Source organism: Hyla sarda, chromosome 2, assembly GCF_029499605.1.
Source record: "Hyla sarda isolate aHylSar1 chromosome 2, aHylSar1.hap1, whole genome shotgun sequence".
Taxonomy (NCBI): domain Eukaryota; kingdom Metazoa; phylum Chordata; class Amphibia; order Anura; family Hylidae; genus Hyla; species Hyla sarda.
Window position 1 is genome coordinate 423073872 of NC_079190.1, and position 18140 is coordinate 423092011.

At 42.9% G+C, this 18140-nt stretch overlaps 1 protein-coding gene across 6 annotated transcripts in view; it reads right to left on the reverse strand.

The window, feature by feature from the left end:
- The window catches only part of LOC130356858 (cyclic AMP receptor-like protein A), a 738932-nt gene that overhangs the window by 644846 nt on the left and 75946 nt on the right, over window positions 1-18140 (reverse strand). For all 6 annotated transcript variants that reach the window (XM_056558908.1, XM_056558911.1, XM_056558909.1 and 3 more), the window contains one exon: window positions 16383-16443. In XM_056558908.1, the coding sequence (XP_056414883.1) occupies window positions 16383-16443 (61 nt within the window). The remainder of the gene's footprint in view (window positions 1-16382; window positions 16444-18140) is intronic.

An 18140-nucleotide genomic window follows, 5' to 3' on the forward strand; every position in this document is an offset into this window, starting at 1 on the left:
TTTAACTTTCTGGAGCCAGTTGATATAAAAAAAAAAGTTTTTCTTGAATACCATTTTAATAGTCACCATCCCTAAGCCTGGCAAATCCCCCAACAGCCCCCAATATTTTCGCACCATTTCCCTCTTAAATTGAGATGTTAAGATATTTGCCAAAATCATTGCCAACTGACAAGCAACTCTCCTGCCCTCCCTCATTGACGTGGACCAGGCAGGGTTTTTCCCCACCCGACAGGCATACTACAACATGAGGAGGGTGCTGGGAATCCTTCATTATGCGGACATGCACAAAATGCCAGTCCTGGCCCTTGACGCTGAGAAAGCGTTTGACAGTCTTCGGTGCTCATTCGCCTTCTCTGTTCTAGAGAGGATGGGGTTTAGTGGCCCTATTCTCTCCGCCATTGCTGCCCTATAAAGTAACCCCTCAGCTAGAACGTATGTTAATGGTGCCCTCTCCCCAAACGTTGCCCTCACCAACGGCACGAGACAGGGGTGTCCCCTGTCCCCTTTGATATTCATTCTGGCCATGGAGCCTTTGGCCCAAGCAATTCGAGAAGACAGCTACATCACTGGAGTAGAGATAGGAGGGAAATCTCACACCATATCTCTCTATGCTGATGATGTGTTCTTAACCCTCACCAACCCCGACCGCTCCCTGCGTGCGGTAATGGCCCTGATTGAGAAATTTGGAACATTATCCTATTTCCATTCCTCTAAGACCCAAGCCCTTCCTGTAAACATCACAACACCACTGCTCTCTAAGCTGCAAACTGAATACACTTTTGATTGGCAAAACCAAGGCATCAAGTACCTGGGTATCACCCTGGCCTTGTCCCATACTGACCTTTATAAGATAAACTACCTCTCCCTCCTCTCCGCCATAAAGCTAGAAGTGACTCACCTCGCCAAACATGATATCTCATGGATGGGACAGATAGCGACTTTCAAAATGTTATTACTGCTTAGGTTTCTGTATTTGTTTCGCTCCCTACCAATTCTGATACCAAACGCCTACTTCCGCCAAGCCCAAACCATGCTCACGGAGTTCATATGGGCCCATAGCAAACCTAGGGTGGCGCGCTCCATTATGACTAGAGATAGACATGTGGGTGGTCTGGCTTTGCCAGATATGAAATCCTATTACCTATCCACTATTGTATCCACCTTGAAAGGTTGGTTCATGTTAGATGACTCCACCCCTTGAATCCACCTAGAGGGAAGCAGGACACACCCATTTTCCTTGACAGACCTATTATTGACACAGTTATGGCACATACCTACGCCTGCAAATATGGGTCCTATAGTAACGGCCTCCCTGATGGCTTGGTCAAAATTCCACCAAATAGCGTACACGAATGTATCTCACCTGAAGCAAGCTTTACCACTGACTCTACTACAGGCCATGCTCCCCAAAACTGAATTACGATCTTGGGTGAACCGTGGGTCTCCACAGTGGGTGACCTCATGGACTCTAGTGGCTTTCTCTCATTTTCTCAGCTACAGGACAGCTATGCCCTCCCGACTTCTGATTTATTTTATTTTTTTAATATCTCCAACTCAGACACCTGATAGGAACTCTAACCCAATCACCTACATACATGTGTCTAGGGGCAAGAAAGGGCTAAAAATCCTATATAATGTCTTCCAACACACTGCACACTTCCATAAATTCCACTCCCTGAGTTGCTGGGAGAGTGATCTCAGACGTACCTTTACTGGGGACAAATGGATGTCCGCTTTTCATATGTCCCAGAAATATCTCAAGTGCACTGCCCATATCGAAGAAATCACAAAAACTATGCTAGGATGGTATTACACGCCAGACAGACTCACCCTTACATATCCCTTACATAGTCTCTAATAGGTGTTGGAGGGGATGCGGATGTAGGGGTACCCTATTCCATACACTCTGGAACTGCCCTTTGGTACAGGACTACTGGGCAGGTTGTATGGCGCTCTTTAAAGAAGTCTTACCCGACTACTGTGACTGGTCTCCGCAACAGATACTCCTTTTGATAGGTATTGATCAGTTCTCGCAGAAGATCAGAGGGCTCCTGTGTATTATGTGTGCAATAGCGAAACCAGTACTTGTGAGACATTGGAAATCACCTAGGGTTCCTGACGTACTAGATGTAGTTGCAGCTATTAACCTCACTTGTTCATATGAAAAAGTTATTTCCCTCGGAAATTCCACCCTCCAAAGCTTTACGAACAAATGCCTTGAAGCACTAAAGAGTGCCTTGATCTCCCCCCAACATTAATTACACTCAAAACCCCCCGTACCCCACCCCCCCTTCTTCCCCCTTCCCTCTCCAATATCCCCTCCTCCCTCAAGGCAGCTACTCAGCTCTTCCCACACTCGATCAATTTGGGCCTGAAAGCACCATTCCTGCGTATTCTTTTCTCCATGTATTCACAGGCTGAGGACTTTTAACATCTACGATATGTTTTGAGATGGACTATTAGCAGTTGGTTTTATAGTTGTTTACCTATATGTTTATTTCCACTGGTTTGATTCGTCTGTATCTGGAATGCCCGGCTTATTCTGTATTGCAAAATCTAATAAAAACCATTCTTGGAAAAAAAAAAAATAGCTATAGTTAGTAAAGTCCAGTCAAAGTCAAGACTAGGTGAATACATAAGCTACCAAGCTACCAGGTATATTACAGGCATGTGTATCAGAGCTATAACATACTGACAGGATCAATGTACTGGGAGACAGTCTGAGCAACATATTCTTACTTACATGAAAATTAGAAGCCAAAACCCTTTCTAAATTATCTTTATTCACCAGTTAAACCTTCATCATTAAAAGGAAAGAGTGTATGTGCAAGCATCACAATAAAGGTAAAATTTGCTAAAACATAAAAAAAATTTAAATACAAAATACAAAGACTATATATAAAATCATGTCCCAGCAATTCATTCCTTACTGTATTTAACTCCTTTGATTCTATTCTGTTTTATATTGTCATTGAAATGCTTTAATATTTGCCTATGAGATCAACTACGGTTGAAACTCAAAAATTAGAATATCGTGCTAAGTTCATTTCTTTCAGTAATGCAACTTAAAAGGTGAAACTAATACATGAGAGAGACTCATTACATGCAAAGCAAGATCGTTCAAGCTGTGATTTGTCATAATTGTGATGATTATGGATTACAGCTCATGAAAACCCCAAAGCCTCCCCCCCCAAATAACTATGATTTGGGAAGCCATGTCATCTGCCGGTGTTGGTCCACTGTGCTTCATTAAGTTCAGGGTCAATGCATCTGTCTACCAGAAGATTTTGGAGCACTTCATGCTTCCTTTCCTTTTAAGTTGCATTAATGAAATACAATGGACTTTTGCACAGTATTCAAATTTTTCGAGTTTCACCTGTATATGCCTGTCTCACAATTTATGAATCAGATTTACCTTTATTTGCAATGTAACTGACTGGAGCACAAGAACTACAAACATAAAGGGGTATTCCGGCCAAATACATCTTAACCCCTATGCAAAGCATAAGGGATAAGAACTCTGATCAAGGGGGGCCTGCCGCTGGTTAACACTGAGATGCATTGACAACTTGGAGAGGAGTCTCCTGCTAACTAAGCAAGTATTCTTAGGGGTAGAGGTGGGGGAGGATATTGGGACAGAGGTGCAGGACAGTCAGTCAGCTAGCTGGGTTACAGTTAGAAAACGGGGTAGAGGGAAAAGTGTCTGGGAGGCTAGTCCTGATCTGGCACACCCCAACAAGTTTGCCCGGTTGGCAGATAAGGGGGATGCCATTTCAGAGCTAGCAGTACAGCAGCAGGACTCTGCCTCTGACCGCCAGGGGGGTTTCTGCTCCAGTAAGGAGGAGTGCAGGGCCGGCCAGACAGGTACTAGTAGTGGGGGACTCCATTATTAGGGGGACAGACAAGGCGATCTGTCACAAAGTTCGGGATCGCCGAACATTGTGTTGTCTTCCTGGCGCTCAAGTTTGGCACATCGCGGATCGTGTTGACAGGTTGCTGGGTGGGGCTGGAGAGGACCCAGCAGTCATTGTACATATTGCCACCAATGACAAAGTAAGAGGAAGGTGGAGTGTCCTTAAAAATTATTTCAGGGACTTAGGCCACAAGCTTAAGGCAAGGACCTCCAAGGTAATATTTTCTGAAATATTACCTGTACCATGAGCACCACCAGAGAGGCAGCAGGAGATTGGAAAGGTAAACAAGTAGCTCAAAAGCTGGAGTAGGAAGGAGGGGTTTGGGTTAATGGAAAACTGGGCCGACTTCTCTGTCGGATACCGGCTCTACCGTAGGGACGGTATGCACCTCAATGGGGAGGGTGCAGCTGTGCTTGGGGAGAAGATGGCTAGGAGGGTGAAGGAGTGTTTAAACTAGGGACTGGGGGAGGGAACCTACAACATAGAGGAGGAAGATAGTGTAGATAGAGAGGGGGGACTTATTAATGTACTTGGGGGTGGAGTGAGGGGTTAGAATAGTTAATAGGGATAGGCTTCATAGGAAGAAAAAAACATACACTATTGAATTGCATGTTGACTAATGCCAGTAGTCTGACCAATAAAACAGAGGAACTGGAGGGGTTGATGTCTGAGGAAAATTATGACATAGTGGGTATAACAGAGACTTTGTTGGACGATAGCTGTCAATATACAGGGTTATAGTCTATTCAGGAAGGATCGGAAAAAACATAAAAGGGGAGGAGTTTGTCTTTATGTGAAATCGAGCCTGAAGGCCGCACTGCTGGAGGATATAATGGGAGGGAAACGATAATTTGGAGTCATTATGGCTATAAATATATGGAGATAAAAAAAAATAATAATTCTGATAGGGGTTTGCTATAAGCCACCAAACATAATGGAAGAGGCAGAAGATCAATTACTGAGGCAAATAAATAAGGCAGCAAATCAAAATGAGGTGATAATAATGGGGGACTTTAACTATCCTGATATAAACTGAGAGACTGAGACCTGTGAATCTCATAAAGGAAAAAGGTTTCTGACTATAGCCAAAGACAATTGTCTGTCCCAAATGCTGCAAGGCCTGACCAGAGGGGGTGCTCTACTGAACTTAACCCCTTAACGACACAGGACGTAAATGGACGTCCTGGTGACGTGGTACTTAACGCACCAGGACATACATTTACGTCCTGAGCATAACCGCGGGCATCGGAGCGATGCCGGCATCATGCGCGGCAGGTCCCGGCTGTGGATCGCAGCCAGGGACCCGCCGGTAATGGCGGACACCCGCGATCCCGCAGGTGTCCGCCATTAACCCCTCAGATGCTGTGATCAATACCGATCACGGCATCTGCAGCATCGCGGTCACTTAACAGGATGATCGGATCGCCCGCAGCGCTGCCGCGGCGATCCGTTCATCCTGCACGGCAGACGGAGGTCCCCTCACCTGGCTCCACTGCCTTCCGGGAGTCTTCTGCTCTGATCTGCCTTCCCGCAGACCAGAGCAGAAGATCACCGATAACCCTGATCAGAGCTATGTCCTATACATAGCACTGAACAGGATGAGCAATCGAGTGATTGCTTTAATTAGTCCCCTATGGGGACTATTAAAGTGTAAAAATAAAAGTAAAAGTAAAAAAAATGTCAAAAACCCCCTCCCCCAATAAAAACGTAAATTGTCCCATTTTCCCTATTTTACCCCCAAAAAGTGTAAAAAAATTATTTTATATACATATTTGGTATCGCCACGTGCATAAATGTAAATGATCCCGTACGGTGAACGGCGTGAACGTAAAAAAAAAGTCCAAAATAGCTGCTTTTTTTATAACATTTTATTCCCAAATAAATTTATAAAAAATTTAATAAAAGTTTTGTATAAGCAAATATGCTATTAATAAAAAGTACAGATCACGGCGCAAAAAATTAGCCCTCATACCACCGCTTATAGGGAAAACTGAAAAAGTTATAGGTCTTCAAAATAGGGGGATTTTAAACGTACTAATTTGGTTAAAAAGTTTGCGATTTATTTTAAGCGCAACAGTAATAGAAAAGTGGATAATCATGGGTATCATTTTAATAGTATTGACCCAGAGAATAAAAAACACATAATTTTTGCCATAAATTGTACGGCGTGAAAACAAAACCTTCCAAAATTTGCTAAATTGCGGTTTTCTTTTTAATTTCCCCACACAAATTGTATCTTTTTGGTTGCGCCATACGTTTTATGATAAAGTGAGTGATGGCATTACAACTGGACAACTGGTCGCGCAAAAAACAAGCCCTCATACTAGTCTGTGGATGAAAATATAAAAGAGTTATGATTTTTTGAAGAGGAGGAAAAAACAAAAACGTAAAAATAAAATTGTCTGAGTCCTTAAGGTCCAAATGGGCTGAGTCCTTAAGGGGTTAAAGGGGTACTCCAGCCCTAGTACATCTTATTCCCTATGCAAAGAAGGGGGCAGAATGACAGATTGCAGGGGTCCCAAGCGGCGGGACCCCCGCGATCATCCATCTTATCCCCTATCCTTTGGACGTCCTTTAATATCAACCAACAGAACTGACAGAGTAACTAATGTGCAGGTAGAAGGACACCTAGGAAATAGTGATCATAATATAATACATTATAACTTGTTCTTCAAAAAGGGAATCTCTCGAGGGGCCACAAAAACAATGAACTTTGGAAAGGCAAAGTTTTATCAACTCAGAGAAGCCCTTAACAATACAAATTGGGAAAATGTCCTCAAAAGCAAGAATACGGACACTAAATGGGAGACTTAAAAATATCTTAAATTCTCACTGTAAGATGTATATACCTTATGGGAATAAAATGGTCAGAAATAAAAAAAAAAAACAATATGGATGTAAAAAAAAATGTTAATGGGACAATAAACAACAAAAAATAAAGCATTTAAACTACTAATACAGGACTGCAGCGAAGAAGCATTAAAAAGCTATAGAGAAAAATTTTAAATATGTAAAAAACAGATAAAGCCACAAAAATAGAGACAGAAAGACTCTTTGCCAAAAAGAGTAAAACTAACCCCAAAATGTTCTTTAACTATAAACAGCAAAAAGGTTAAAAATGAAAGTGTTGGCCCTTTAAAAAACAATAAAGAAGAAATTATTAACGGGAATCAGGAAAAAGCAAGTATATTAAACACATTCTTCTCCACTGTATTCATGGAGGAAAATGAAATGCAAGGTGAAATACCGCAAGATAAGGTAAACTCCCCAGTACAGGTCACCTGTCTAACCCAGGAAGAAGTACAGTGCCTCCAACAAAAAATCTAAATAGACAAATCACCAGGCCCAGATAGCATTCACCCCCTGTGTTCGAAAGGAATTAAGTATTGTAATAGATAGACCCCTATTTTTAATATTCAAGGACTCTATAGTAACAGGGACTGTTCCCCAGGACTGGCGCATGGCAAATGTGGTGCCAATATTTAAAAATGGGTCAAAAGGTGACCCCGAGAATTATAGGCCTGTTAGTTTAACCTCATTGTATGTAAATTGTTTAAGGGTTTTCTAAGGGATGCTATTTTGGAGTATCTTGATAAAAATAAATGTATGACTCCATATCTGCATAGCTTTATGAGGGATCGGTCCTGTCAAACTAACCTGATCAGCTTTTATGAGGAGGTGAGCTCCAGACTGGACCAGGGGCAATAGCTGGAGGTCGTATATATGGATTTTTCCAAAGCATTTGATACAGTGCCACATAAAAGGTTGGTGCATAAAATGAGAAGGATGGGGCTGGGGGAGAATGTGTGTAAGTGGGTAAGTAACTGGCTCAGTGATAGGAAACAGAGGGTGGCTATTAATGTTACTTATTTTGATTGGGTGACTGTTACTAGTGGGGTACCACAGGGGTCAGTCTTGGGTCCTGTTTATTTAATATATTCATTAATGACCTTGTAGAGGGGTTGAATAGTAAAGTTGCAATCTTTGTAGATGATATTATACTCTGTAAAGCTGTAAACACAATAGAGGACAGTGCACTATTACAAATCGATCTGGATAGGTTGGAGGTTTGGGCTGGGAAGTAGCACACGAGGTTCAACACTGATAAATGTAAAGTAATGCACATGGGGAGCAAAAATCCGGGCTGGAATTATGTATTTAATGGGAGCACACTTGGGACGACTGACATGGAAAAGGACTTGGGAGTCTTAGTTAATAGTAAATTTAGCGGGGGGCGTGGCCTGGCTGCCGAGGTGGATGGACGTGCACTAGCGGAGCTCCGCTCTAAAGCCTGCACCAGCGACTAAAACTAGCATTCCCCGCCGGACTCTAACATCACCTGTCACCCGAGACTTACCCGCAGCACCCGCGGAGATGAGAGGCAGGAAAAGAAGGCAGGGGACAGCTGCCCGGCTGGAAAAATTCAGCTTCACTCCCCGGGAATCCCGCTCCCAAGATGGCGCCGCAGACGGGAACAACACTCGGAGCTCGCACGCATTGTCGCGCTCTGCAGAGACCGCAACATCCAGCCTCGGCGCCTCACGTCGGCGCTCCGCTTCAGACACGGAGTTGAACCGGCCTAATGACTTCCAGGAATCCCCGGCCCTCCGGTGCACGGACTCTCCAGCAGATGGGCGCTCCCTGGAGACCTCTCCCAACAGACACAGCTGCTGCTCCCTGCCAGGAGCGCTGAACAAGACGCTGGGGCAGCCGCCATCCTGCTCTCCCTCACAGAGCCCGGATAAGCAGAGACTGCGACTTTCTCATGGATCACTTGCACCTGAGGTAGGACAAATGACCAACACCATGCCTCCTCTCAGAAAAGAAGACACTCTATTAGATAACATAGCAGTCACAGGGCAAAATCTGACAGACACTGCAATGAAAGACATGCTAATGATACTCAGAAAGACATTCCTGCAGGACATGCATTGTCTTGTACACCCCATGCAAGCTGCTATAGATGGTTTGGGAGATAGGGTAGACCATCTGGAGCACAAATTTGGTGAGTTTGCAGACTCACATAATTCCTTGATTGATGCTAACAATGCAATGGAGGATGAAGTGGCAGCTATGAAAGAAAAAATTGCAGATTTAGAAGATAGGAGCCGTCGCAATAACGTAAAACTGCGTGGCATACCTGAATCGGTGGCACCTGCAGACATACCAGCTTACGTCAGAGCCCTCATACACGCGGCTTTACCATCTTGTACCCCGCTGGAACTAGAAGTGGACCGGGCTCACAGGGTGCCCAAACCCAAACACCTAGAGGACAATGTCCCAAGAGATGTTCTAGCCAGGATACACTTCTATGGTGTGAAGGAGCGCCTCATGGAGTTTACCAGGAGAAATGGAGGACTTCCTGCACCCTATCACAAGATTGCAGTATATGCTGACCTGTCGGCGGCCACCCTACAAACCCGCAAAGCCCTGATGCCCATTACCACGGCTCTCAGAGGAGCTAAACAACCATACAGATGGGGCTTTCCCACTCGCCTGCTAATCCGCCATAATGAAAAGCTACATGTTGTGCGCTCTCTGGACGAATGGACTGCCCTGCTGAAATCCTGGAACATAACCCCGGTGCTTCAGACAAAACCCACCAGACTAGATAGAGAATGGTCTGGTACCTGATTGATCCATAATATCTTCCTCCGGCGGAGGAATAATTGTTCTTTAAACATGCGGGCCCTGTTGGTGGACACTGTCTACTCGGCCTCAGTGTGGACTCTAACCCCCACTCAGTTATGTTTGATATTCCCAAGGGGATGTCGGTTCCATCTTTGGTTATTCAATTGATACTGTTATGTATGTTGCATTTTCTAGTTTATTTTCTGTATAGTGGCTGGATTTCCATATTATACCATGTGAGTACTCTCTATTTCCCTTTGTCGGGCGCACACTGGCTGGGAGGTGCGACCCGTCGGTCTCCTACACTTCTTATACAACAGAATGTTAGCATACTACTTCTAACTAGACATGGTGATTAACATGGTTAGTATAAATGTTAATGGCTTTAACGCACCACATAGAAGGTCCTTTTTCTGGAAAGAAGCACAATCTCTTAAGGAAGACGTGATCTGTGCTCAAGAGACACACCTATTGCTGAAAGATTCTAACCGTTTGCGCCACCCTGCATACCCTCATATTTTCCACTCTCATTACAGCCGGAAGTCCAGAGGGGTTGCGATAGCAATCAAAGACACAGTGGCCTTCACCTTAAAAGACGTCACATCTGATCCCCTGGGAAGGTATGTAATCCTGCGCTGCACCATTAATGCCACAGACTTAACAATCGTGTCTATTTATGCTCCCAACATGGGTCAGGTACGATTCCTAAAAAGATTGCTGAGGATGGTTCGCAGAACTGCATGGGGGGCTATAGTAATATGCGGGGACTTTAATACCATAACAGATAGTTCATTAGATTCCACATTGTCACGTCTACACAATACGACGCTCTCCACCCTTTTGTGGGAACACGACATTTATGACATCTGGAGAATTTAACACAATACAGAAAGGGACTATAATTTTCTATCAGGAGTCCATAACTCCTACTCACGCATCGACATGTTCCTAATAGACCGTTCCTTGCTTACACATGCTCCTAATTCCACAATAGAAACCATTAAATGGTCTGACCATTCGGCCATTAAACTCACCATACAAGATACTTCCTCTTCCCCGCCTAAATACAATTGGCGGAGCAACCCTTTTTTATGGTCACTACCAACATATAACGAACTTATCACTAAAGACATGGTTGAATATTTTTCACATTCGCATCAAGTATGGCTGCTTAAAAAACAACGCAATTGTCAGATTACTGAATTGCTACAGAAACTACAGATAGCAGAAACAACAAACAAAAACTTTCCTTCAGAGGAAAGTGCAAAGCAGGTCTCGGCCCATAGGAGAGACCTCCGTTGCTTACTACTAACAGCTTATGAAAAATCATATCACAAACTTCAAGCATCATACTATTCTCAGGATAATAAAGCGGGCAAACTTCTTGCTCAGCGCCTAAAACAAAGACACTTAAAATCAACGCATTCCATACTTGGTGCACCCGGTTACTCAACAAAAACTATTTACACCTACAGACGTTGCCAATGGATTCCGATCCTTTTACTCGAATTTATATAATCTTAAAGATACGGTGGCCGACCCCCCGGACCTGACATCCTTAACACAGGCATACCTCTCCCAACTACACCTCCCTGCCTTGACACCTGAACAGATAGCATCTCTGAACACAGAATTTACTATAATGGAATTAACTAAAGTAATAGACTCCCTCCCCCCTGATAGAGCCCCTGGTCCTGACGGCTATGTCAATTCTTATTACAAACATTTTAAGGTCACCTTGCTCCCTCACTTATTAAAATTTTGCCAACATGCGGCCAGTACTGGAGCACTCCCCACGGAAAATCTACAAGCCACCATAGCGACTTTACCTAAACCTGGAAAAACACAAGATTACCCCCAAAATTTTAGACCCATTTCCCTATTGAATCAGGACCTGAAAATATTTGCCAAACTTTTAGCCACTAGAATTTCCAAAGTCCTCCCCACACTAATCCACCCAGATCAATCTGGGTTTGTAGCTGGCCGACAAGCGTCAGATAACACCAGATGCCTACTAAACATTCTCTCACATTTGGAGAGCACAGGAACCGAGCGGTGGTTTTGGCGTTGGACGCCGAGAAGGCGTTCGATCGCCTACGGTGGTCGTTCGCATTCTCGGTCCTGGCGCACATGGGTTTCTCGGGCATGATTCTTTCCGCCCTCCAGTCTCTTTACTCATGCCCATCAGCCCGAGTATTAGCAAACGGGGCACTCTCAGACCCCTTTTTAATTACAAATGGATCGTGTCAGGGCTGCCCATTATCCCCACTCCTATACATATTGTCCATAGAACCGCTGGCACAAAAAATACGTACTGACCCTAAAATACAGGGTATATCCATGGGACGAAGTAACCATGTCGTCTCGTTATACGCAGATGATGTGGTCCTTTGCCTATCCCATCCTGAGACTTTGCTGCCGGCGGTCATGGACGATATAGAAGTCTATGGTTTATTGACATACTACCATCTAAACACGGCCAAAACTCAAGCACTACCTGTTAATCTCCCTTGCCCAACCATAACTACACTTAAATCTGCTTTCCCTTTCGAATGGAAATCGCATAGTCTACAATATCTAGGTATTCAGGTGACTTACCCCCACAAACTTCTGCTCCAAAATAACTATGACCCCCTACTGCTGACAATATCAAAAGAAATGGAACGTATAACTAAACATGAGCTTTCTTGGGTGGGTAGGATTGCAACGTTCAAAATGTTCCTCCTCCCGAGGTTTTTGTACCTCTTTCGCACTCTACCGATCAACGTTCCCAACTCCTTCTTTCACAAAGCACAATCACTGCTCACATCATTCATATGGGCCGGGGGCAGACCCAGGCTGTCTGCAGCTATCCTCAGCAAATCAAAATTGGCCGGGGGTCTAGGATCTCCTGATTTAAAACAATACTACGTGGCTACTATGGTATCCGCGCTGAGGCATTGGTGGCGCGCGCGGGTAGATCTCCCTTGGGTGAACATGGAGAATCAGTCCATTACCCCTTATACAGTTAAAGATCTCCTTTTCCTACCATTTTGGGACCTACACACCCCCGAGTTCAAAAACCCCCTAGTAGAAGCTTCCTTCAAAGCGTGGAAAATTTTTATTACAACGTCTTCTAACCCAACTACTCCTACGAAGGGGGATATACCTCTATCTCTAATCCAGGCACATATTCCCGACCTTGACCTGAGGGGTTGGGTGAGTAAAAATATCACGCATGCACGCTTCTTATATGAAGCTCCCACATCACAACACCTGAAACTATTCCGTATGTTGCAGGACACATACATATTACCCCAGGCAGATTTTTACAAATACTTACAAGTCCGCCATTTTTTAGACAACCTAAACCCCACACAATCGTCTGTTGACGATACTACACTACGCTTTTTGGCCCTCCCCTTGAAGAGTCTAAAACTTTTATATCGTAACCTTACCCATCCTGACTTGTTTGTAAAGTCTCACCCATTTAGATACTGGGAGAGGGATCTGGGCCGCACCTACACCACAGCGGAGTGGCAACATGCATTCAAATAACTTCACGCAGCATTTCAATGTTCCACACATGTAGAATCGGCATTTAAAACCATTCTAAGGTGGTACTATACTCCGGACCGACTAGCACGTATTTATCCTGATTCCTCCCCATTATGCTGGAGAGGATGCGGAGGGAATGGCTCCCTATACCACATACTATGGCAATGTCCACTAATCAAACCCTTCTGGGCTTCCTGCAGATCGCTACTACTACATACCCTCGGTAACCAGATACCTTGGTCCCCTCAATCCGCTTTATTATTTCTAGAACTCCAATCTCTTAACCGCTCAGATAGAGACCTTTATTGCATCATATGCATACTAGCTAAGATCTTAATAGTAAGTAACTGGAAATCTACATTGACCCCCACCTTACCACAACTTCACAACAAATTGAACACTACTTTATCATTCGAAAAAGTCATAGCTCTAGGAGCTAACAGATATGAAAAATTCTCCAGTAGATGGAGGAAATAGTTGTCCTCTCCTCATTGCATAAATATATGATTATTGAAGACAACGATATCCCTTACACTGAACGAATCTGATAAACGTGAAACACACAATAAGGACCAGATGTTGATCTGTATACATGTAATACGATGGCCTACTACACCCATTCACCTTACACAATCAAAAGTTTTTAGCACATAGATAGTACCTATGTAATAACTTAAACTTCATCCTTAAAAGAAATGGAAAATGATCCATATATTGGAAAACTTATTCCCATGTTGCCACTCTGTTTTGAGTTCGTAGTCATGTTTATTGTTGCACAGATACTACAAACTGTAAATCTACCTGCGGAACGCAGGCACAAATACGCATAGCTGTATCTGAACTTTTATTTTGGTTTTATTTGTTAACTTGAAAAACTTTAATAAAAACTATTCTTGAAAAAAAAAAAAAATAGTAAATTTAGCTGTAGTGTCCAGTGTCGGGCAGCTGCTGCCAAGGCAAATAAAATAATGGGGTGCATCAACAGGGGCATAGATGCCCACGACAAGGAAATAATTCTACCGCTGTACAAATCACTAGTCAGACCACACACAGAATACTGTGTACAGTACTGGGCACCAGTGTACAAGAAAGACATAGTGGAGCTGAAGAGGGTTCAAAGACAGGCAACAAGGGTAACACGGGGAATGGAAGGACTACAGTACCCAGAAAGATAATCTGAATTAGGGTTATTTAGTTTAGAAAAGAGAAGGTTTAGGGGAGACATAATAACTATCTATAAATATATCAGGAGGCAGTACAGAGATCTCTCCCATGATCTATTTATACCCAGCACTGTATCTATAACAAGGGGGCCACCTCTACGTTTAGAGGAAAGAAAGTTTCTACACCAGCACAGATGGAGATTCTTTATTGTAAGAGCAGTGAGACTGTGGAATTCTGTGCCTGAGGAGGTGGTTATGGTTAACTCGGTAAAATAATTTAAAAGGGGTCTGGATCCATTTTTGGAGAATAATAACATTACAGGTTATTAATTATAGGTCTATAGGGACAGAAGATTGATCCAGGGATCTAATCTGACTCCCATATTTGGAGTCGGGAAGGAATTTTTACTTCGAGTATAAGGGTTTTTTGCCTTCCTCTTGATCAACTCAGTAGGGACTCATTAGTGTTATAGGTTGAACTTGATGGACTCTGGTCTTTTTTCAACTTTATGAACTGTTGCTATAGGCGAAACGTTATCTATGAGATAGGTAATAACTAGCTCAATAGTGGGGCTCCCATAACAGTGATAAAAACAAGGTCCCTTGGCCTCCGCTCTATTAACTCACTATGAGACTTATGAAGATGTACAGTGCTTGGCTATCTTCAATCTTTTCTCAAGATAGACATAGTAGCATAATTTGTAAGGTTGAAAAAAAAAAGACAAGAGTTCAACCTAAAACCTCACTAGGTTGATCCAAAAGGAAGGCAAAGCAGCCCATGAGGCTGATGTCAATTGCCCCATGACAGGAAAAATTCCTTCCTGACCCCAATATGGCAATCAGAATATATCTCTGGATCAACGTTCTATCCACATAAATGTAGTACCCATAACCTGTAATATTATATATTTTTTTAAAAACATCCAGGCCCCCTTGTTTATAGAGTCAGACATCACAACATAATGTGGCAGATAGTTCCATAGTCTCACTGCTCTTACAGTAAAGAATATCTGTCTGGGATGATGGGGAAACCTTCCTTCCTTTAGACGTAGCAGATGCCCCCTTGTCATTGTTACTGGCCTAGGTATATAAAGATCACTAGAAAGATCTCTGCACTGTCTATTCATATATTTGTGTAGAAGTTGTGTTTTTTTTTTATAGAGTAAATGATGAATTTAGGAGAAAGAAGAAGAAAAAGAACCAGATAAGCAGATAAACAGTTTCTGTAATAACAAATATTACAAAGTCTTTTAAATTCACTTGTACAAGTGACTTATGAAAAATCTGTAAGGGCGCATGCACACTACACGTTTCTTAAGATACGGGACCGTATACGGCTGGGGAGAGGGGGGCGGAGAGTCGGGGGCGGGGCAACCACACGCTGCCATATGCGGTCCCGTATCTAATGTATTTCAATGAGCAACCGGAGTGAAACGCTGCCTCCGGTCGGCTCCGTTTTGGCCCGTATACGGTTTCCCGACCGGACCTAAAAACGTAGTAAACCGCGTTTTTAGGTCCGGTCGGGAAACCGTATTCGAGGCAAAACGGAGCCAACCGGAGGCAGCGTTTCACTCCGGTCACTCGTTGAAATACATTAGATACGGGACCGCATACGGCAGCGTGCGGTTGCCCCGCCCCCCTCTCCCCAGCCGTATACAGTCCCATATCTTAAGAAACGTAGTGTGCATGCACCCTTAAAAGGCTAGTAACCATTGTATTAACCTTTTGTACTAAAGACAACTAATTTGATTTACTATCTGTACTTTTCAGGGTATAGTCAGATGGGTGGGAACTTTATTGGCAAATAAGATGTGAATGATAGGCCAATGGGTAAGATTATGAAGCTGAGGGGCGTGGATCATTTTATTATAAAGCTCCCTATCAGACAGCCTTGAGCCTAGAATAAACAGCCCACTTTAAAAAAAAGTTTCCACCCATCTAGCGAAAAGTATAGATAGGAAAAAAGTATTGAACACCTCTATTTCAGGAAATGGGTTTGTAGCAAGAAATCATATAAACAAAACATTTTAAAAATTTTTTTTTACTAACATTTAATCTCCTACTAAAGAAAAATAATCCTATTATACTTTATTTCTAATATTTTAAGCTTTGAAATCAAGTACTAAAGTCCACTTACCAAAATATGTTAGCCACCAGGCCTGGAAATTGCAAAGGATACCATCTGGTAAGACTTCACTCTGGGAAAAAGAATAAAAAAAATAAAAAAAATTCTTCAAATTACTTCTTACAGACATATAATGAAAGTGATTTTTTTTTTCTATTTTCTGATTGTCATTTTTATTTAATGTTTGTACATTATTACTGGGCAGCCATCTTGTCTGTGAGGTTTTAAACAGCATTTACAGAGATGCTTTACAGTAAGGACATAGACATGGACACACTGTCCCATTGATATGAACAAATAGCAAAGGTTTTTGAGCATAGTCAGTGACCCTTAAGGAGACAGCCCATTTTGTCCTTAAGGACACAGAATTTTCTTTTTGCATTTCCATTTTTTCCTTCTCGAGTTCTAAGAGGCATAACTATTTTCTCACCTACAGAGCCATATGAGGGTTTGTTTTTTGCTCAACAAATTGTACTTTGTAATAACATGTTAATATTATAATTTTTTTTTTTTTCTGACCAAAAATCTGCAACTCTGGCGCTTGTTTTTTTAAAATGTTTATGCCATTCACTGCGCAGGATAATAATTGTATTTTTATAACTTTTTTTTTTTAAATGGGGAAAGGTGGTGATTTCAATTTCCATTTCAACTTCGATGGGGTTAGATATTTTTAGAAACATTTTTAATATTTATTTTACATTTTTAAGACCCCATAGAGAACTATTTATAGCAATCATTGGTGTTCAGTGCTATGTTATAACATAGTACTGAATAGTATGAATAGTACTATTGGCTGCCATTTGAGCTTGCATAAATTGCACAGCAGGGGTAAGATAAGCCAAATAGAGAAACATAGCTGTTCATCCACCATATGTATTTTGAGCTACTTGCTTCTCAGCATAATTTAAAAAACTAACAGGTTGTTAGTATACATTTTGATCAAAAAGTACAAGCCCACTCGCCACGTCAAGGCCCCGTAGTCAAAGTGGGTCCCTAACACTGGCGTAGCGCCGGGCAACGACCACCGCCTACAAGACACCATGCCCACAGGGAGAATGACCCAGTGGGAAGGCAGCCCCACTGCTGCCCGACCAAGCCCCTGGCTCTGGGCTGCACCATCCCACAGACAAAGCATCACAGAAACAATGGCCGCCACAGTGAACCACACCAGTGTGAAACCTACCATGTGCACCCTGCCAGATGGCTGGGAGAATGTAAGGAGGAAGGCCTTATGCAGTCTCCTGCTAATTAAAAATGCCTGGGCCGAATGGTTGGAGTGGAGCACTGGCCATGGAAGAAAGGAGAGACTACAAATGTACAACACAAATAGAGAAACATAGCCGCACATCCACCATTTGTATTTTGATCTACTTGTTTCTCAGCATAATTTAAAAAACTAACAAGTTGTTAGTATACATTTTGATCAAAAAATACAAGCCCACTCGCCACGTCAAGGCCCCCTAGGGGTAACACAAGCCCACCAGAACCTCCGGTTTCACTATAGATGTTGTGATTGGTGTTGAACATGGCATCTATAGGGTTAATAGTAGACATCAGTGTGTGCAAAGTTACTCGCTGTAGCGCCGTACATTTACGGCAAATGTTCTTTATGGATTAAAAGAGGTAATTCTATAGGGAGGGTCTGGCAGAGTCTGACATGTCACTGTAATGCTGTACAGATCACTTTCCAGCAGTCTCCTTTTATACAGTCGTATGCAAATGTTTAACCCCTTTACTCCTTTGCCTGTTTTGACCTTAATGACCAAGGCA